At 38.8% G+C, this 22809-nt stretch overlaps 1 protein-coding gene across 2 annotated transcripts in view; it reads left to right on the top strand.

The window, feature by feature from the left end:
* Nucleotides 1–21829, top strand: part of KIN (Kin17 DNA and RNA binding protein) — a 37334-nt gene extending 15505 nt beyond the window's left edge. For both annotated transcript variants that reach the window (XM_082835950.1, XM_082835951.1), the window contains 6 exons: nucleotides 7917–8046; nucleotides 10471–10521; nucleotides 15279–15347; nucleotides 16159–16258; nucleotides 17751–17851; nucleotides 21582–21829. In XM_082835950.1, the coding sequence (XP_082692076.1) occupies nucleotides 7917–8046; nucleotides 10471–10521; nucleotides 15279–15347; nucleotides 16159–16258; nucleotides 17751–17851; nucleotides 21582–21644 (514 nt within the window). In that variant the 3' untranslated portion in view covers nucleotides 21645–21829. The remainder of the gene's footprint in view (nucleotides 1–7916; nucleotides 8047–10470; nucleotides 10522–15278; nucleotides 15348–16158; nucleotides 16259–17750; nucleotides 17852–21581) is intronic.
* Nucleotides 21830–22809: the final 980 nt, after the last annotated feature.

Raw genomic sequence — 22809 nt, 5'->3', positions numbered from 1 at the left:
AGGTTTTTCATCATTAGTGTATAGGAATGCAAGGGATTGCTGTGCATTAATTTTGTATCCTGCTCCTTTACCGAATACATTGATTAGCTCCAGTAGTTTTCTGGTAGCATGTTTAGGATTCTCTGTGTATAGTATCATGTCATCTGCAAACTGTGACAGTTTTACTTCTTCTTTCCCAATCTGTATGCCTTTTATTTCTTTTTCTTCTCTGATTGCTGTGGCTAGGACTTCCAAAACTATGCTGAATAATAGTGGGAAGAGTGGACATCCTTGTCTTGTTCCTGATCTTAGAGGAAATGGTTTCAGTTTTTCACCATTGAGAATGTTGTTGGCTATGGGTTTGTCATATATGGCCTTTATATTATGTTGAGGTAAGTTCCCTCTGTGCCTACTTTCTGGAGAGTTTTGATCATAAATGGGTGTTGAATTTTGTCAAAAGCTTTTTCTGCATCTATTGAGATGATCATATGGTTTTTCTCCTTCAATTTGTTAATATGGTGTATCACATTGATTCATTTGTGTATATTGAAGAATCCTTGCATTCCTGGGATAAACGCCACTTGATCATGCTGTATGATCCTTTTAATGTGCTGTTGGTTTCTGTTTCCTAGTATTTTGTTGAGGATTTTTGCATCTGTATTCATCAGTGATATTGGCCTGTAGTGTTCTTTTTTTGTGACATCTTTGGTTTTGATATCAGGGTGATGGTGGCCTCATAGAATGAGTTTGGCAGTGTTCCTCCCTCTGCTATATTTTGGAAGAGTCTGAGAAGGATAAGTGTTAGCTCTTCTGTAAATCTTTGATAGAATTTGCCTGTGAAGCCATGTGGTCCTGGGCTTTTGTCTTTTGGAAGATTTTTAATCACAGTTTCAATTTAAGTGCTTGTGATTGGTCTGTTTATATTTTCTATTTATTCCTGGTTCAGTCTCAGAAGGTTGTGCTTTTCTAAGAATTTCTCCATTTCTTCCAGGTTGTCCATTTTATTGGCATATAGTTGCTTGCAGTAAGCTCTCATGATCCTTTGCATTTCTGCAGTGTCAGTTGTTACTTCTCCTTTTTCATTTCTAATTCTGTTGATTTGAGTCTTCACCCTTCTCTCCTTGAAGAGTCTGGCTAATGGTTTATCAATTTTGTTTATCTTCTCAAAGAACCAGCTTTTAGTTTTATTGATCTTTGTGATTGTTTCCGTCATATCTTTTTCATTTATTTCTGATCCGATCTTTATGATTTCTTTCCTTCTGCTAACCTTGGGGGTTTTTTGTTTTTCTTTCTCTAATTGCTTTAGGTGTAAGGTTAGGTTGTTTATTTGAGGTTTTTCTTGTTTCTTGAGATAGGATTGTGTTGCTGTAAACTTCCCTCTTAGAACTGCTTTTGCTGCATCCCATAGTTTTGGGATGTTGTGTTTTCATTGTCATTTGTTTCTAGGTATTTTTTGATTTCCTCTTTGATTTCTTCAGTGATCTCTTGGTTATTTAGTAGTGTATTGTTTAGCCTCCATGTGTTTGTATTTTTTACAGGTTTTTTTCCTGTTATTGATATCTAGTCTCATAGTATTGTGGTTTGAAAAGATACTTGATACGATTTCAATTTTCTTAAGTTTACCAAGGCTTGATTTGTGACCCAAGATATGATCTATCCTGGAGAATGTTCCAGGAGCACTTGAGAAAAAAGTGTATTCTTTTGTTTTTGGATAAAATGTCCTATAAATATTAGTTAAGTCCATCTTGTTTAATGTGTCATTTAAAGCTTGTGTTTCCTTATTTATTTTCATTTTGGATGATCTGTCCATTGGTGAAGGTGGGGTGTTAAAGTCCCCTACTATTATTGTGCTACTATTGATTTCCCCTTTTATGGCTGTTAGAATTTGCCTTATGTATTGAGGTGCTCCTATGTTGGGTGCATAAATATTTACCATTGTTATATCTTCTTCTTTGGTTGATCCCTTGATCATTATGTAATGTCCTTCTTTGTCTCTTGTAATAGTCTTTATTTTAAAGTCTGTTTTTTCTGATATGAGAATTGCTACTCCAGCTTTCTTTTGATTTCCATTTGCATGGAATATCTTTTTCTCTCCCCTCACTTTCAGTCTGTATGTGTCCCTAGGTCTGAAGTGGGTCTGTTGTAGACAGCATATATATTGGTGGTGTTTTTGTATCCATTCAGCCAGCCTATGTCTTTTGGTTGGAGCATTTAATCCATTTACATTTAAGGTAGTTTATGTTCCTATTACCATTTTCTTAATTGTTTTGGGGTTTTTTTTTGTAGGTATTTTCCTTTTCTTGTGTTTCCTGCCTAAAGAAGTTCCTTTAACACTTGTTTTAAAGCTGGTTTGGTGGTGCTGAATTCTCTTAGCTTTTGCTTGTCTGTAAAGGTTTTAATTTCTCTGTCAAATGTAAATGAGATCCTTGCTGGGTAGAGTAATCTTGGTTGTAGGTTTTTCTCTCTCATCACTTCAAATATGTCCTGCCACTCCCTTCTGGCTTGCAGAGTTTCTGCTGAAAAATCAGCTGTTGACCTTATGGGGATTCCCTTGTATGTTATTTGTTGCTTTTCCCTTGCTGCTTTTAATGTTTTTTCTTTGTATTTAATTTTTGATAGTTTGATTAATATGTGTCTTGGCGTGTTTCTCCTTGGACTTATCCTGTGTGCGACTCTGCACTTCCTGGACTTGATTGAGTATTTCCTTTCCCATATTAGGGAAGTTTTCAACTATAATCTCTTCATATATTTTCTCAGTCCCTTTCTTTTTCTCTTCTTCTTCTGGGACCCCTATAATTCAAATGTTGGTGTGTTTAGTATTGTCCCAGAGGTCTCTGAGACTGTCCTCAATTCGTTTCATTCTTTTTTCTTTATTCTGCTCTGCAGTAGTTATTTCCACTATTTTATCTTCCTGGTCAGTTATCCGTTCTTCTGCCTCAGTTATTCTGCTACTGGTTCCTTGTAAAGAATTTTTAATTTCCTTTATTGAGTTGTTCATCCTTGTTTGTTTGCTCTTTAGTTCTTCTAGTTCCTTGTTAAACATTTCTTGTATTTTCTCCATTCTGTTTCAAAGATTTTGGATCATCTTTACTATGAGTAGTCTGAATTCTTATTCACGTACACTGCCTATTTCCTCTTCATTTGTTTCATCTGGTGGTTTTTTACTTTGCTCCTTCATCTGCTGTGTGTTTCCTTGTCTTCTCACTTTGCTTAACTTACTGTGTTTGGGGTCTCCTTTTCACAGGCTACAGATTAGTGGTTCCCATTGTTTTTGGTGTCTGCCCCCAGTGGGGAAGGTTGGCTCAGTGGCTCGTGTAGGCTTCCTGGTGGAGGCGACTGGTTCCTGTGTACTGGTGGATGAGGCTGGATCTTGTCTTTTGGTGGGCAGGACTGTATCCGGTGGTGTGTTTTGAGGTGTCTGTGAACTTATTATGATTTTAGGCAGCCTCTCTGATAATGGGTGGGGTTGTGTTCCTGTGTTTCTAGTTGTTTGGCATGGGGTGTCCAGCACTGGAGCTTGCGGGTCGTTGAGTTGAGCTGGGTCTTAGCGTTGAGACGGAGATCTCTGGGAGAGCTCTCGCCTATAGAGATTACATGGGGCCGGGAGGTCTCTGGTGAACCAAAGTCCTGAACTCGGCTCTCCTACCTCAGAGGCTCAGGCCTGACACCCAGCCGGGGCACCAAGGCCCTGTCAGCCACACGCTGTCTTTGGTTTTCCGTCTCCAGGCACAGCCTGGCCTCCACACACCTCCGTGTCTCCAGGAAGGCTTGGCACTGGGCCCGGTCTGACAGGTAACTAATGAAGATTCCAGCTGTGTTCATACACGTGAATAACACTGCCTGGGCCACAACTCATCAGCTCAGTAACTCCACTTCGGTGTGGCTTCCCTGTCTCTTAATTGCACACATGCTCACTCCAGTTACTGAAAGCAGAATCCTAGGGCTGTTCTAGAAGCCTTCCGTTCCATTTCCAGTCTGTTACTGTTCATTTCCTGCCTTGATTTTAACCTCATTTGACCCTGTCTCAATCTCTCACCTTTCTACTAGAATCTTTTTTTGGGCTGGAGGGGCATTATTGGTACAGCAGCTGGTGTAAGATTATCATACAAAGCAAAGCTGGAAACAAATTGCCTATTTTCTTTTTTTTTTCTTTTTTCGGTATGTGAGCCTCTCACTGCTGTGGCCTCTCCCGCTGCGGAGCACAGGCTCCGGACGCACAGGTTCAGCAGCCATGGCTCACGGGCCTAGCCGCTCCGCGGCATGTGGGATCTTCCCGACTGAGGCACGAACCCGTGTCCCCTGCATCGGCAGGCGGACTCTCAACTACTGTGCCACCAGAAAAGCCCTCAGTTTTTATCATTTGTATAATTTTTGTTTTTCTAGAATATTCTTTTCAATGAGGTATTCAAATTTATTATCCATTTTATTAATCTTTTAGAATACTGTCCATCATGTCTCATCAACATTCTTTATATTTTTCATTTATTCATTTTAGCTCTAAGAGATTCTTTTCTAAAATTTAATTAATTTTTGGCTGTGTTGGATCTTCATTGCTGTGCGCGGGGGCTACTCTTCGTTGTGGTGCGTGGGCTTCTCATTGTGGGGGCTTCTCTTGTTGTGGAGCACGGGCTCTAGGTGTGCAGGCTTCCGTAGTTGTGGCACGCCGGCTCAGTAGTTGTGGTGCATGGGCTCAGTTGCTCCGCGGCGCATGGGATCTTCCCGGACCAGGGATTGAACCCGTGTTCCCTATGTTGGCAGGCAGATTCTTAACCACTCTGCCACCAGAGAAGTCCCTCTAAGCGATTCTTGATATCACAAGCAGAAAGGATCTTTCTGAACGTCAAATCTTACCATGTCTTTCTCTTGTTAAAGACTTTCAGCAATTTAAGCCGTCGTCTATATGATAACCTCTAGTTACGTTTACAGGCATACCACCTGCCATCTGCACCGCGGCTCTGCTAAGCCATTTGTCTCCTACGCACTCTGTGGTCTCACCCTCGCTTGCATCTACTGCTCTCTCTCCGTGCAATGCCCTCCGTATCTGTTCTCCCACTACATCATGAGATCCTGATGGGCTGTTCTGTTCATCTTCTTATTCCTGATGATTCTCACATTTTAATCATTTAGTAATGCTGAATACATTTGCTAAATAGAAAACTTTATTTTTCCTATTCAGTTTAGTTTTCTTGTGTGGTGAAATATACATAACACAAGATGGTCCATTTTAACCATTTTTAAGTATACGATTCAGTGGCATTAAGTAGATTCACATTGTTGTGCAACCATCGCCGGTATCCATCTCCCGATCTTTTCATCATCCAAAACTGAAACTCTGAGCCCACTAAAAAATAACTCCCCACGACACTTCCCCTTAGCCCCCGGTTACCTCTGTTCTACTCTTCTGTCTTTATGAATTTGACTACCTCATTTGAGTGGAATCATACAGTGTTTGTCCTTTTGTGTCTGGCTTCTTTCACTTAGCATAAGCTCTTCGGGGTTTATCCATGTTGTGGCATGGATCAGAATTTCGTTCCTTTTTAATCTGAATAATACCCCACTGTATATATAGACCACAGTTTGTTTATCCATTCATCTGTCAGTGAACATTTGAGTTGTTTTTACCTTTTGGCTCTTGTGATTAATGCTCTTCCGAACATCGGTGTACAGATACCTGTTCAAGTCCCTGCTTTCAATTCCTTTGGGTATTTACCTGGAAGTGGAATTGCTGGATTGTATGGTAATTCTGTGTTTAACTTTTAAAAGGTTTTCCACAGCAGCTGCAGTATTTTACATTCCCACCAGCAATTACACAAGGGTTCCAGTTTCTCCACATCCTTGCCAGTGCTTGTTATTTTCTGTAATTTTTTATAATAGCAATCCTAATCAGTGTGGGTAGTATTTCATTGTGGTTTTGATTTGCAGTTTCCGAATGATTAGTGATGTTAAGCATCTTTTCATGTGCTTTCTGGCCATTTACAGATCTTTGGAGAATTGTCTATTGTCCATTTTTAAATTGGGTTAAATTTCCAAGCTGAAACAAATACCAAAATATTGAATAATTTATAGATGTGTTTGACGACTCACTGTTGATAAAATTTGAGGAATCACGGAGAATGTGAGAAGACGCAGAAAGCAGAAGAATAAGCAAATGTTTTTTCTAAAAGTGGAAAAGAATCTTCAGAACACAGTAGTAGCTAGCTTTTCCTAGTGATTATAGTAGGAAATAGGTGGTTTGTGAACATGTAAGGAAGAAGTAATTACTAGACCCGAAAATAGCCACGTAATCCTTCTGCTGGGATTATTAGTGCCTATTATATAGACATATTGTGGTTGTTTATGATCTGGAATTATTGCTAAATTCAGTGGATTCCTAGCTCAAAGTACATTTAACTCTAAAGAATATTTATTTTGAGTAGCACGTTGAAGAGTTTATCTTTATTTGGACTTAATCTTATACAGATTAAGTATATTATTTACATAATGTATATTATGTAAATAATATACATTGTAAATTATGTACAATGTATATTATGTAAATTATGTACAATGTATATTATTTACAGTTGTCACAAACCTTAGAACTTAAAAATATGTCAGAGGATTGAATTATGGGACAAAACCTAGTAAGTGAAATATCGCAAGGGTAAATTTAAAGCCTTCCAGTTAGATAAAGAGAGAATGGCTTCCATGAAGACAGGGTGTGGGAGTCCTGACCTGCAGCCTCCCCATATAAGAAGCAGGGATTTCAGTTGACTGCAGGCTCCACTGGGAGTCCTTACAGTCGTCCGGCTGTTAATAAAGCTAATGCTGCCTTTAAATGCCTAAAGGAAAAGGTCCAAAGAGTGGAAAATATTAACTCTACTGTATTTTCTATCAATCACGCTTTTTTTCTTGTTTCCATGGTAGCTTTGTGCAAATATGTGTTCTTTGTATTTTACAAGTATGACAAATTAAATAATTAGACTGATAATATTCAGTAAGTCAGCAAATATTAATGGAGCATCTATTTTATCTGAGTCACAAGATAGTTACTGCTACTTTACAGGGGGAAAATATATATATATATATATGTGGATATATATATTCTCTCCCCTACTGTGAGAGAGGAGTCATATATACAAATGATTATATACCAGGTGGAGTGGGATGTCTGCCCCAAAGTGCTATGGTGGTTCAAAAACAACAAATTCCAAGAAGCCTCATGAAGAATGGATCTTAAAGAAGTTCAACAAATGGAGATAAATGGAGAGACTGTTTTAGGTATAAAAGAGGCATGTGCAGATTTGCAAAAACTTGAAGCACAGGGCAGGGCTCAGTCAATAGCAGATTGTTCAGAATGACAAGTATACGTAATAAATCAGGGATGGCATTCTGGGGCCTGTGGTGACAATTTTATGATGACACTCAGAAATGTAGAATGTACACTGACGACGTTAGGCAATTGGGAACGATAAAAAAAATTTTAATTGGATGTTGAGATCTTTGCTTTAAAGAAATAGAACTGATAACAATGTGCTGGACTTCTACCAGCTGTTTTACAAACATCTCACTTAATCCCGCCGGTCGAGCTAGAGTTGGGTCACATTACTACCCCCATTTATATGTGAGGAAATGAGGCTTAGAAAAGTTAATTGCTCAAGGTCCCAGCAGAAGTAGGATCAAACCTTGGTGGCCCCAACCCTGAAGCCAATGCTGTCACCCGTCACTCAGCCACACTGATAGAGTGGCACTAGCTGAAGGTGGGGGGACAGGAAGGGTTCCATTTTCTCATGGTGCTCCCGGTCCTGTAAGTGATAGACACGCCCTTTGTAGTTTTGACTAATCTGTTGGAAGCTAACCATATAACAGATTTCTTCTGTGTTGTTCCTTCTGCACATTATATAAAGCCTGCGTCTCTGCACAGTTTTTGTTAACAGCACGGTTCCTCTTCCCATCAGTTCTTTGGGACCAAGTGCTCTGAAGACAGTAGGGAACGCAGCATCGGTGAAACGGAAGGAATCTTCCCAGAGCTCAGCTCAGTCAAAAGAAAAGAAGAAGAAGAAATCTGCACTCGATGAAATCATGGAGGTACGCTTTATGAAGTGCTTGTCAACTCTAGCTGTTAGGGGAGTGATGTGATTCCAACCAAGGAAAGTTAAATAGTTTCACCAATTATGAGATTAATATAAAGTGAGAAAAATGTGCTCATACCAGGTTAGGAAAAAAGAGCGTAGGTGTAGTTCCGTCTTTATGGGGCTGGAACCTCCTTAGGTAGGTTTATTTTCTTGCCTCAAGTGCTGTCTTCAAAACACTCCATGAAATTATGGTCAATAGATTTAGTTTAGGAGAACCTCAGTGGTAATTGAAGCCAGAAATGAAAGCTCTGCTCACCTTTGGTGGCTTCGTGAAATTGGCATCCTCCATGGATGCCCCCACCAACCTGGGCTCTCCTGTTGCCTCTGACTTCCACTTACCACCTCCTACCCGGGAGAGAAAGCTCTGACATTATTTATTTATCTTTTTCGCGGTACGCGGGCCTCTCACTGTTGTGGCCTCTCCCACTGCGGAGCACAGGCTCCAGAAGTGCAGGCTCAGTGGCCGTGGCTCACGGGCCCAGCCGCTCTGTGGCATGTGGGATCCTCCTGGACCGGGGCATGAACCCGTGTCCCCTGCATCGGCAGGCGGACTCTCAACCACTGCGCCACCAGGGAAGCCCTCTGACATATTTTTAATGTAATTTAACCTGATGGCCAAGTTTATATGATGAATCAGTGAAAACCTATGATTATCTGGATCTAGGGCTATACTTTTGCTCTAAATTTACCTGAAATTCTAGAGCCGTTCTGCAGAAGGTACTTAATATATTCCTAAATATTCCTTTCTCCCTTCCAACACATCACCTTCCCTTATCAATAAATTTATGAAATAAGTAGCAAAGGCGAAGAGAAAGAATAAATGGGTACAAGAAGCTAACGTTTTTTCCTGTAACATCATTTCCTCTGGTCTCCTCATTCCTTTTCTTCATTTGTCAAGGGATGGGAGTAACTGTTTGGTCTTCCCTGTTACTGAGTCCTCACACAATGCAGGACAGTTAGAAAAGCTTTAAGTATAATATAACGTGTGTACGCCGTGAGATGTAGTCATTCCATCATTCAGCAGATACTGAGTTGCTGTTACGTGCTGGGCATCATGTGAGGTCCTGCATGTGTAGAGTAGGGAGAAAAACACAGTCCCTGCATGTCATAGAACTTTCACCCTAGTGAAGGAGGCATTCCACGACCAAGTGAACCAGTGGGTAAGTAATTACAAAATGCTATGTGCTGAGGAGGTCTGAGGGCAGGGAGTGGGGAGATAGCTTGTTCCCCCACTAGGGCAGGGGAGATCTCTAGCTCAGCATCCAAAGGGAAGATCCAGGTGGCTAGAGCATGGTAAGCACAAGAGTGGTGGCATTTGAGGTTGGAGAGAGAAACAGGGGCAACACCACAGAGGTCTTATAAGCCATTTTGATTTGATTCAAAGTAAAATGGAAAGCCAGATCTACCTGCTTAGAATATAACCATGCCAAGTTTAGAATATTTTTTGTTCATATTGGAAAGTTGGAGGAATTAAGGTGAGGTTTTGAATCAACCAAAGAGCGACATTGTTCAGTCCCTTTGAAAGTAGGTACTTAGGGTTAACTGAGCAGTTGAGAAAGAAAAAGGTGTGAGATACAGCCAGGTCAGCTGGTCAGCACGTTTTCCTTTTGGTCACCCTTTCATTTACTTCTCTCCTGGTTGTGTTTTTCTTCCCCTCCATTCACAGGCTTTATTATTTTATTATCCTTATCAAACAGGGAAGCTCCTCTTTGCCATCAATCTGTATACCCAACTATGCTGTGCTGAATTGGTCTGTAAGAGTTATGTTTTTGCCCCCTGAATACATCGCTTGTTTTCCAGCGCATGACAGTCCAGGGGAGGAAGCAGGGATAGGGCAGAGTAATGCTGGCAGGTGGTGTTGCAGTATTGACTCAATAGAGGTTGTTTACGTTTATCTTCTTGGTCAGTTGACTTGCCTATCACTTATTTTCCTAAATCCAGGTTGCTTTTTTTTTTTTCAATCAAAAACTAATTGCAGGGGCTTCCCTGGTGGCGCAGTGGTTGAGAGTCTGCCTGCCGATTCAGGGGACACGGGTTCGTGCCCGGGTCTGGGAAGATCCCACATGCCGCGGAGAGGCTGGGCCCATGAGCCATGGCCGCTGAGCCTGCGCCTCCGGAGCCTGCGCGTCCGGAGCCTGTGCTCCGCAATGGGAGAGGCCACAACAGTGAGAGGCCCGCGTACCGCAAAAAAAAAAAAAAAAAAAAAAAAAAAAAAAAACTAATTGCAAAAAAAGGTTTGTGTTTATCAGAGATTGCAAATTATATCGATCTTCTGTGAAGTGTGTTTTATGGTGTTCTTTTGCTAAATAGAATGTTATTTGAAATAAATTGAGGATTTTAAAGAGGTAATTTTATGAATGTCTCATGCGTCCTCCAGATTGAAGAGGAGAAGAAAAGAGCTGCCCGAACAGATTACTGGCTCCAGCCTGTACGTATCCCGCTGGGGCTTCTTACTTCTAAATGTGCTTTTAAGCAAATGATTTAAATAGCATTTGGTATAAATGACTAAATTTCTTAAATATCTGTAAATTCTGTAGATAGATTTATAACTTTAATGACTTGTCTTTGCATCTACTCTGTAAGTATTGGTTGTATTGTTATTAGAGGGTTACTTCATGTTCACGGACCAGTAATGTTTCTTGGGTTTAATGCCAAATTTGTGTATGGACACCTTGAATTTAAGCCTGGAATTATTTTCAGTTTTTGCTATAAGAATACCCAGTTAGGTACTTTGTTGTAAAAACAGCATTTTTTTTTCTTTAACATCTTTATTGGCATATAATTGCTTTACAATGATGTGTTAGTTTCTGCTTTATAACAAAGTGAATCAGCTATACATATACATATATCCCCATATCTCTTCCCTCTTGCGTCTCCCTCCCTCCCTCCAACCCTCCCTATCCCACCCCTCTAGGTGGTCACAAAGCACCGAGCTGATCTCCCTGTGCTATGTGGCTGCTTCCCACTAGCTATCGATTTTACATTTGGTAGTGTATATATGTCCATGCCACTCTCTCACTTTGTCCCAGCTTACCCTTCCCCCTCCCCATGTCCCCAAGTCCATTCTCTAGTAGGTCTGTGTCTTTATTCCCATCCTGCCCCTAGGTTCTTCATAACCAATTTTTTTTTTTTTTAGATTCCATATATATGTGTTAGCATACGGTATTTATTTTTCTCTTTCTGACCTACTTCACTCTGTAGGACAGACTCTAGGTCCATCCACCTTACTACAAATAACTCAATTTCGTTTCTTTTTATGGCTGAGTAATATTCCATTGTGTATATGTGCCACATCTTCTTTATCCATTCATCTGTCGATGGACACTTAGCATGCTTCCATATCCTGGCTATTGTAAATAGAGCTGCAATGAACATTGTGATACATGACTCTTTTTGAATTATGGTTTTCTCAGGGTATATGCCCAGTAGTGGGATTGCTGGGTCATATGGTAGTTCTATTTTTAGTTTTTTTAAGGAACCTCCATACTGTTCTCCATAGTGGCTGTATCAATTTACATACCCACCAACAGTGCAAGAGGGTTCCCTTTTCTAAAAACACGTTTTAATTGTATAAGTTCAAGGAAAGGTTTTTTTTTTATTGCTTTTTTATTATTGCTTCTTCTGTCTTTTTTCATTTTTTCTTAATCTAATTTACTAAAGTCTTTAAAAAATTTTTTTTATTGAAGGAAAGATTCTTTAAATTCTGTAGTGCTTTCCAGTTTTCAAAAGTTTTACACACATGATTTCATGTAAGCCCATAATAACTTGTTTTCCCTCTTCCCTTTATTGCCCCTCTCCACTTCCCTCTCCCCATTGGTAACCACTAATTTGTTCTCTATATTTGTGAGTCTGCTTCTTTTTTGTTGTATTCACTAGTTTGTTGTATTTTTTAGATTCCACATATAAATGATGTCATAGTTTTTATCTTTCTCTGACTTATTTCACTTTATTTCTTGTTCTTTTAAGATAACAATTGCATAATAATTTTTAAACATTTCAGTACTTTAAATATTTTTTATTTATTGCTGCTCGGTTTTGAACTTACTGGAATATGAAGTTTTCATAAAACCTTCAGGGTATCTTAGTTATCCTTAAGGGAGCTGGCTTGATCAATAACACGAGAGTGAAAAGTAATTATTTGGGTAATTTCTGATTTGAAAATTTCTGATTTTTTATTATTATTAATAATGATCTTGAAGATCAAAAAGCATAAAGTTCTAATTTAAATCTTCATAGTTATTCCCTCACTAGCTTAAAAATAATTTTGTTTCCATGTCTTAGTTTATGTTCTTATACAATGGGAAACATTTGCCTGGTGACCACATGAAAGATCATGAAATAAGTTATGTAAAATGAAAATCCTTGCTGTATTAAATAGAAAATAAGTACTTCATAAACCAGACAGAGAAAGACAAATATCATATGATATCGCTTATATGAGGAATCTAAAAAAAAAAAGATACAAATGAGCTTCTTTACAAAACAGAAATAGACCCACTGACATGGAAAACAAAATTATGGTTACCAAAGGGGAAAGGCAGGGGGTAGGGAGGGGATAAATTAGGAGTTTGGGATTATCAGTTACACACTATTATGTATAAAACAGATAACCAACAAGGACCTACGGTATAGCACAGGGAACTATACTCAATATTTTTTAATAACCTATAAGGGAAAAGAATCTGAAAAAGAATAGATAAACATATACATTTAACCGAATCACTGTGGTGTACACCTGAAACTAACACAACATTGTAAATCAACTATACTTCAATTAAAAAAAAGAAAAGAAAAACTATTAAAAAAAAGTGCTTCATATGAATTATTTCAGTTAATTCTCATATCAGCCCTACAAGGTAATTACTGTTGTTATTCCCTTTTGATAGGTGAGACAACTGAGGTATAGATTATTTGAGTAATTCCCCCAAGGTCATTTAGAAAGTGGTGAGCTAGGATTTCCCTGGCAGTCAGATTCACTAGGTTGTACTCTGCCCTAATAAACAGTACTTCCTGGGATGCATTAGGCTCCCTGACTTCCGTCTCTGAGTAGAAGTCTGGGTGAAGATTAGAAAAGGAAGGACCTAGAGAGAGGTAACTATCTATGAATTATTTTGTTTGCTTTCCCTGTCCGAGTAGCTAGCATTTGATATTAATAGTTTCATATATTGTTTATGAAAGTATAATCAAGAATTTTGCTTAGAGCAGTAGTTCTTAACCAGAGCACAATTCAAAAAAATTTAGACCATTTCTTTCCAAGATATATATGCTTCAATACTACCACTATCCAGTCTCCTGGGGTGAAATGGCTATTTTCACTAACCGCCTAGGTGATTCTCATGTTTAGAATCACCTTTGTTCAGAACCATTGGTTTAAAGGAAAAAGAAAACAAACCAAAAGCAAAAAAAAAAAAAAAAGCATTTTTAGTTAGTCCAAAAGTTCTCTTCCCATTGACAATACTTTGTTTTTTTTAAGATTTTTTTTTTTTAATGTGGACCATTTTTAAAGTCTTTATTGCACTCCTTACAATATTGCTTCTGCTTTATGCCCTGGTTTTTTGGCCACAAGGCATGTGGGATCTTACTTCCCCAACCAGGAATTGAACCCACACCCCCTGCATTGGAAGGCGAAGTCTTTAACCACTGGACCGCCAGGGAAGTCCCTGCATTGACAATACTTTTAATAAAATTTTATTTTCAGTTTGATAATCTTCTAGTATAGTAAATTATTCAGATTTCCTTCCTAGCTCCTCTTGGAGAATGTTAAATTAAAAGTGAAGATCAGGGCTTCCCTGGTGGCGCAGTGGTTGACAGTCTGCCTGCCGATGCAGGGGACACGGGTTCGTGCCCCAGTCTGGGAAGATCCCACATGCCGCGGAGCGCCTGGGCCCGCGAGCCATGGCTGCTGAGCCTGCGCGTCCAGAGCCTGCGCTCCACAACGGGAGAGGCCACAACAGTGAGAGGCCCGCGTACCGCAAAAAAAAAAAAAAAAAGGGAAGATCAGCCAACAGGGATCCAGTGACTCAGTGTGTGTCTCATTTTGAAACAGGCAGTATGTGTGTTAAAATAACCAGCAGCCCACAGAGATGGATTGGAGAGCTTTAGTTTTTAAACTCAGAAAAGAAAGTTTTGACAGATGTGCTATGAGCAAGTGTCAATAGTACAGTGAAGTAATGAATTATGTTTAAATTATAAGTGTGTGTACCCATGAGGGCCTTCGAGAAATTTAGCCCAGAAATCAGAGAAGCTGTTGGTATTATATGGCTTCATTGAGAAAGTCTTAATAGAATACTGGCTTAAGAATAAGAACATTCAAGTCTTCTCTTAAACATATTTTTCTGCTGTTAAATATTCTCCCCCAAAGTCCTTACTAGGTTTTTGTTAATGTAATGTTTAGCCTGGCTTATTGAAGTACTTGTGACCATCTAGTACTTTTGCTGTATCCACTTGAAGTAGCAAATACAGAATTGCTGTAGTGAATCTGGAATTAAGTCAGGTGATTTAATTTTTATCGTCAGCCATTAGCCAATTGAAATCAGGAAAACAATGATAAAGAAGCAAACTCAGAATGCATTAATATGAAATAAACTCAGATTTCTCTCCCGTTGAGAACTAGATGCTCAGAAGAGCGATGCTTTTAGCTGGAGCTAGTCTGGAGGAGTCCAGTCTTACCAAAAATCCAGAGCAACATCGTGAGAAAAGAGCATTGTGGAAAGTGTTGTGCTTTAGCTCAAAGCCTCCGTTGCTTGCAGTTCCCAGTGAGACTCCTGCTCTCTTGAGGTTTTTGGCAGCGGTGAATGGCAACATATAACATCCTTGGCATTTTTTCTTCCTTGAATGGAGAGAAAGAAAGAAGCTCTCTATGACAGACCTGGATTAATAGAGTTGAGATTGGTGGATGAAAGTCCTAGATTTCAGGAAACCTTCACTATGGAAATCAGCCATGAGATACGCCTTTTTTCCTCTTGGTAACCAACTGTGTTGAATAAAAAGAGACAGAAGGAATGAAAGATTACTAAGGAAATGTTCTGCCATCGTTGAGAAGACTTCCAACTCCAAAATGTCTTATTTAGCAAAGCAGTTAACATTTTACTATGATTTTTGGTGAAAATGTTTTAAATGAAGGATCAAAAGAGGAAAGATAATTTATATCATTCCTTCCATCTTTATTTTTTTCTTATTTTCCAGGAAATTGTAGTGAAAATTATAACCAAAAAACTTGGAGAGAAGTATCATAAGAAAAAGGGGATTGTTAAGGTAAGAACATGAAGTTATAATGGAATTTGGTGAAGGAGCTGGCGTGTGGCTGAGTAAAGCCATTATGATACTCCTTAAAAATCAAGTCCTGGTAACAGAAGCAGTGTGTCTAAGGTTCTCGATGGTTCCATGAATGGAAGGCTGACTTCCCAATGGCTGGAGAAATATTTCATTTCCAACCATAGTTTATACTTAACTTTGGTCGGCTTCCTTACTAGAGCAAATGGTATGTATGAAATCCCATCGGCACCTCTTAAAAAATTCAGTGAGCGCACCTTGCTAGTAAGTAAGGTGCATTCCCTTTGTTAATGACGGGCAATGTAATAGTGCCCCAGATTTCCAAGGAGGACTTCCTTGTGGTTTGCCTGAGAGACTTATCTTTTGATTGCTCTAGGATTTTAAAATTTAAAAAAAAATCAATGCTCCAGTCTTTTTCTTTCTTGTGCTTTTCCTGAGTATAGTTTCATGCTAGCACCCACCCTTGTGCATGCATAAGTTGCCCTCCTACTGTACTTGAAATGACACAGAATTATCCCTCTCATTGTATTTCTTAAAGTCTTATTCTAAGGTCACCAGCCTTTTCTTTCCAGATGAAAACCTTAACTAAGCTTTGAGTTGAATTCTTTAAGAACCATAGCCTGAGGTCATATATGGCATCTAGAAAATAAGCTCCATTGATACAAGGAGTTACTCTTAAAACAAGTTACTCTTACCTTTTGGTTAGAATTTCATTGTTTACATTTATTTCTGTCCTTTGGACTTTGTGTTCACATGTCTCTTCTGTTATAAAAGTGTTGGTTTTACATGGCAGGAAGTAATTGACAATTACACCGCTGTGGTGAAGATGATTGATTCTGGAGACAAGCTGAAACTTGACCAGACTCATTTAGAAACAGTAATTCCAGCACCAGGTAAATCTTTTTGCAGACCATTTAATATACCATCGAAATAAGTGATTCCATTCTTTAAAACCTTAGTTTTTGACGTTACTTGATAGTTCTGGGTATGAGTTTCCTTTTTAGAAACATATACCTGCCAATATAACTGATCCCAGTTTGACTTGGTGAGGTGGCAGTTTACCAGTCCTCTGAGAAAGCTATTTTGTGGCATAAATAAATTTTCCCTTTCTAGAATCTTTGTTTTCTTTCCAGAAGCAAATCACAGACATATCTGGATAAAATCAATCATATTAGGATTATTATTAATATACTTGTTTAGCTATTTGAGATGGTAAAGTAAAAGTCAGTATTATTTTGCATTTTCTTTTCCTTAATTGTCTTACGCATATCTAGTATAAATGCTTCTGTAGTTAGGTTGTTTGCCTCTGACCCAGACTCTTCATGGTGGTATCATTGCTGGCACAGTGATAATGTTAGTCTCTAAAACTTCTGTTTATCAGATCCTATATTCTTTCTCCATAAAATAAAATTCATTTTATGGATTAGAAATTTTGGACTTTTTTTTCAGCTTCAGTAAGATGTAATTAACATAAACTGCATAAAAACATAAACTGTATAAAGTATACAATTTGTTGTTTTCAACACATGCATACTCCCGTGAAAACCACCCTTACAATCAAGTTAGCAAATGTGTCCATCACCCCGCAAAGTTTCCTCCGTTTCCTTTATAGTCCTTCGCTCCCTGCTGTCTCCCCCGTCCCCCACGCAACCACCAGTCTGCCTTCTGTGACTATAGATTAGCTCATAGTTTTCTACAATTTTATATAAATAAAATCATACCACGTGTCCTGTGTTTCTGTCTGGCTTCTTTCACTAAGTACATCATTGTGGATTCATTCACGTTGTTGTGTGCATCTATACTTGATTCCTTTTTATTGCCAAGTATTTCATTATGTGGATGTGCCAGATTCTTTATCCAGTCACCTACTGATGGACATTGGGGTTGTTTACAGCTCTTGGCCATTACAAACAAACCAGCTATATGAGCATTCACATACAGATCTTTGTATGGATATATGATTTCTGTTGAGAAAATTCTTAGAGATAGAATGGCTCAACCAAACAGCAGGCATATATTTACGCTTTTATGAAACTAGCAACCATCTTATGATCTTAAAAAGAGAGAAATTAAAAGTAAGCTGAATTTTTTCTGATTACTTCTGGGCTCTGGACATCTCTTCCAAGAACCTTATACTCCTTGGTATAAAATTAAAACATCCCTTGACAAATAAGTAGAAAAAATGAGGAGTCTTGTAATGTTACAGTAATCAAAGTATCTACAGACTGTACTGTAGCATCATACAGATATTAAGTGGTTAAGAACATCTAAGAGAAGAGTTTTGTTTTCTACTATGTTGATTCAGTGTAATTGCATTTGGCTGTAAGAAAGTAGAAGAAAGTGGCCATTTTCTTTGTATTAAGTGTTAACCCTTTTCTGTTACAGGAAAAAGAATTCTCGTTTTAAATGGAGGCTACAGAGGAAATGAAGGTACCCTAGAATCCATCAATGAGAAGACTTTTTCAGCTACTATAGTCATTGAAACCGTAAGTATAGTTTACACAAAGACGGAAATTTCAAAATGCTTTTAAAATGTGCTATGGTTTTTTTTCATCGGATTGGTGTTTTAAGTTTGGGTTTTCTGTTTGCCTTCTCTCCTATTTGGAAATCTATAAGCTTATTTTCTCTAATGACTGACATTACTAAAGCATTTTATTTTCTGATTACAAAAGAAATTCCTTATGTGTCTTAATCTGTTCAGGCTGCTATAACAAAATACCGTAGACTGGGGTGGCTTTAGAAACAACAGAAATCTATTTCTCACGTTTGTGGAGGCTGGAAGTCCAAGATCAAGGCACAGGCAGATTCGATGTCTGCTGAAGGCCTGTTTCCTGGTTAATGTGTCCTCACATGGTGGGAGGGGAAAGGGAGCTCTCTGGGATCCCTTTTTAAGGGCACTAATGCATTCTCAGGGGCTCTGCCCTCATGACCTAATCACTTCCCAAAGACCCCACTTCCTAATACCATCACATTTTGAATGTACTGAATGAATTTTGACAGGGACACAAACATTCAGTCTCTAGCAGCACTCTTAGATAAAAGCTGAAAAATACAATTTAATATAAATAATTTTTAAAATTGCCCATAAACCTCCAGGCAAATGATAACCTCCATTAATATTTTGGTCTGTTTTTTTTCAGTCTTTCTATTTTATAACATTGTATATATTACACATAGTTTTGTATCCCAGTTTTTTCCCCCCACATCTAACATAAAACTCAATCTGCCGTAGTGTGATTAGTGGGGAATATATAATCAGAGTTAATGGGGGAAAAGGCACAGAGATCAATAATATTTTTTAATGTCCTTCTTTCTTTCATAAAGGATTTAAGGTAGAAGAGATCAATAAATAGATTTTAAGAAATCTGACATTTAAGTAAAATTGTTCGTTGATTTAGAACTGATGGTCCACTGACAGGTCTGCGCATGAGGCTGAGTGAGACCTGAGCTGTCTTCAGAAGGAAGGGTCTGAAACATGTTTTTTCCTAACTGCCTAATTCTTTTTAGATCCCTGCGCTACCGCACCGTGTATCTTTATCTCTAAACGAGAAGCTTTTTCATCTCCACTACAGGAAGTTTTAGTGTTTGGGGGAATAATCAACTTCCTGAAGAGTTTGATGAAAGTTTTGGGCTCTCTGCAAGAAACTGCACATAAACTGCCAAATTTTATGTGTTCCCTTTAAGGAGTTCTCAGGTCCCCTGAGCCCAGCTATGAACTGGTTTGAGAACATGTGTCTCAGGAAAGCTTTCTAGAAAAACCATTTAGGTTCTAATTTGAAAGAAATCACATTTCAGTAAATTAAGCATTTTTTCCCTGTCCTTGAAAATACTAACCTAATCACCAATGAACATAAACTCTAAGGGGAAAAGAAGGAACAGGGAATGTCACCTGTCAGTAGGGAATTTATTAATCTGACTACATGAACAGATTGAAGTTCTTTTTTAAATCAGTTTTTTTTTTCTGATTCAATCAGCATAAGATTGTGGAAACTCTCGTATTTCCTTGGCAGGTTGAATCTCCTCCACTTTCTAGTTTCCTAATACTATCCAACTTAGACCCCGCTTCACGTTTTCATCTAAGGGAAACAGAAAGACTCAGTACTGTTGAGGATATTCTAGGTTCTGTCCACACCTTTGGTTTCCAGTCTGTATGATTTTCGAGAGCTGCTTTCTTCCCGGCCTTGCTGTGAACCCACAGCTCCATCTTCCCCTCTAATGCTTTCATCGCTCTCAGAGCCAGACGGAGATAGAACCTCGGAGGTGATCCGCAGGGAAAGCCTTTCTGGTTGATTGCAAAGCAGCGTGTACTCTTGGGAGAGGAAACCCACATGCAGATTTTTTGGTTTTTTCTTCTTCTTTTGCAGCCTGCCTCCATTAAAAATATCTGTGCTGGTTTGTGCATGTCGGTCAGCTTGTCTCTACGTCCACATGTTTTCTCCAAGTCAATGCCCTGAAAAACATGAACTTTTCGAGTGGTTTCTCCTATTTTTATTATTTCTGGCATGTTAAATTTTAGTATCAGTATCATAAGATTTGGAATTTACACATTTATTAAGCAGATTTTTTAAATAGCTCACAAATTGTTCAAAACCAGCCCCAACTTTTTAGATATTTGCCTAGTTAACCTAAGTCTGGCCCCCTTCTTTATCCCTTGCTTGGCCTTCTTATCACAGAAGTGTGAGTGACCTTCGACCTTTAAACCTGATGATGTCAAACTGGGTCATGCTTTATCTGGGAACTTATTTCCTTTATATGTAATCATTATAGTACATTAAAAGAAAGACATTTTAAAAGCATTTTTTAAAGGAAGGTAAAAAATGTTAAAATCTCAGCCCAGGGTTAGAGTCATCATCATCATTTTATATTTTGCAGTAGAGAGGACCAACTTTTAAATTTTAACTGAAAGATTTAATAATAAGAGTTAAGAATTATTGAGCTTGGGCTTCCCTGGTGGCGCAGTGGTTGAGAGTCCTCCTGCTGATGCAGGGGACATGGGTTTGTGCCCCGGTCCGGGAGGCTCCCACATGCCACAGAGCGGCTGGGCCCGTGAGCCATGGCCGCTGAGCCTGCGCGTCTGGAGCGTGTGCTCCACAACGGGAGAGGCCACAACAGTGAGAGGCCCGCGTACCGCAAAAAAAAAAAAAAAAAAAAAAAAAAGAATTATTGAGCTCATATGCATATTATGTTCCAGATGTTATTCTGAACACTTTATATGTGCTAACTCATTTATATTTCTCAACAAGCCAGTAATGTAGGGTACTGTTACTGTTCCCCACTAGGGGATAATGGGGCACTGAGGGGTTATGTCACCTGCTGAGGGTGGGGTTTGAACTTGGGCAGTCTGGGTCCAGAGCCCATATTCTTAGCCTCTGTGTTCCCAGGCTGTATCAGCTTTTATGACAGGTATCATCTTTCATTAATCCAGTTTTCTTTCCCCTTTCCCTTTTTGTTGGCTATGAAGGGAACAAGAAAATATATTTCAGGTTGGTCTCATTTTCTGTAATAAGACCAGCCTGTCACAGCTAAACTAGACAAATATCTTTGAGTATGAGGATTTGTATTGCTTAAAATAATATTTGTTATTTAAAAAAAAAAACCCAACTGATAATGGCACAAACATGATAGACATGAACTTCTCATTTTGAAGTCCAGAACAGGTCTTCTGAATCCGGGAATGGCTCTTTTCTTAGGGGTGATTTGTGAGCCCAGGGTCCTTCTAACTTGTGGCTCTACCACCTTCAACCGGGGTTTTGACAGCTGCCGTGTCCGTGTGCTTCAGGCAGGCCGCGGGGAGCGTGACGGGTTGCCTGTGGAGGGGAGCATGGCCTGGGCCTGGAAGTGGCCCGCGTCACTTCTGTTCCCTTCCTTGGGCCAGAGCTCCATCTCATGGCATACCTGAGCACAGGAGGAGCCAGGAAGTGTGACTTGCTCCAGGAAGCAGAGGAGATACTGACCAGCTAGCCAGTCTCTGCCACAGGGTCTAGAGGTAACACATGCCACATAGCACTGAAGAAAATACGGCCAGTTCTTGATGAGGTTGCCGTAGAATGCTGTAGAATACTTGTAAAATTCACAGATGTGTAGAGCTGTTAGGTACCTTAGTGGTATCTTAGGGATGTGAAAAAGGCAAATTTGGGTCCAGAAGTGTGTGTCCTTTTCTTGTCTTATAAGTACATGTGTGTTCTTAACCTCTTCTTCAATTATTTTAATTTGTAGGGCCCTTTAAAAGGACGCAGAGTTGAAGGAATTCAATACGAAGACATTTCTAAACTTGCCTGAGTTTGATAACTTGTTAACAGCACATTAAAATCTTAAAGCATCAAATTGGTGTTCACAAAGGCATTACAAGACTCTACTGTGTTAGGGTGTTTCTTTTGTATAAAACAAATGGATTTATTTAAATATTACTGTATAGTTGCTTAGCTAAACTTACAGAAAAATCTAGTTATGTCTCATGAAGTATCAAAATTGTGTAATTTTGTCTTTGTTATTTTTATTTCCTTTGTAATATTTCCTTGATGATTTTTTATCTTCATTAAAAGAACATTATTGTAAAGTGTTTTATATAGGACAATTTAGAATCATATAGTTAGAGGAAATCCTTCATATACTCTAAATTTCTATTTTCATCAGTAAAGTAGTAAAATTGAACTGTAAATATAATTACATTTTAAAGAGTCAAACTATAAATAGAATAGCAGCTTTATTGAGATATAATTCACACACACCATACAATTTCACCCATTTAAAGTGGACATTTCAGTGGTATTTAGAATATTTACAAAGTTGTGCAAGCACCACCACTATCTAATTTGAAACATTTTCATCACCCCCGAAAGTAACCCTGTATCCATAGTCACTCCTAACCTCCCCTCTCTCCCCAGCCCCTGGCAACTACTAATCTACTTTCCATCTCTGTGTATTTGCCTGTTTTGGACATTTCATATAAATGGAATCATACGATATGCGGTCTTTTATGACCAGCTTCTTTCACACAGCATAATGTTTTCAAGGGTTATCCACATTGTAGCACGGATCACTATCTCATTCCTTTTCATTGAACAATTATCCATCATATGGGTATACCGCATTTTTAAAAAACTATTCATCAGTTGCTGGATTTGGGTTGTTTCCGCTTTGAGGCAATTATGAATAATGCTGCTGTGAACATTCGTTTACAAGATTTTGTGTGAACGTACGTTTTCAGATCCTAGGATTGGAGTCAGTCAGACTGTAACTCACTCATGTTATACCATGTTGAACATTTGAAGAGCTGCCAGGCCGTGTTCCAAAGTGGCTACACCATTTTACAATCCCACCAGCAATGGTGAGCTGTCCATTTTTAAATAAGTAGGGCAGCATATTATGAAGGGATACAAAAGACAGGAAACCCACCTCACAGTTGCTTATGGGAAAAAAAATAAAGGAAGTTTATAGTTCATAT

This window comes from Leucopleurus acutus, assembly GCF_964270905.1.
Source record: "Leucopleurus acutus genome assembly, chromosome: 1".
Classification (NCBI taxonomy): domain Eukaryota; kingdom Metazoa; phylum Chordata; class Mammalia; order Artiodactyla; family Delphinidae; genus Leucopleurus; species Leucopleurus acutus.
This window is presented reverse-complemented; position numbering and strand designations above follow the sequence as displayed.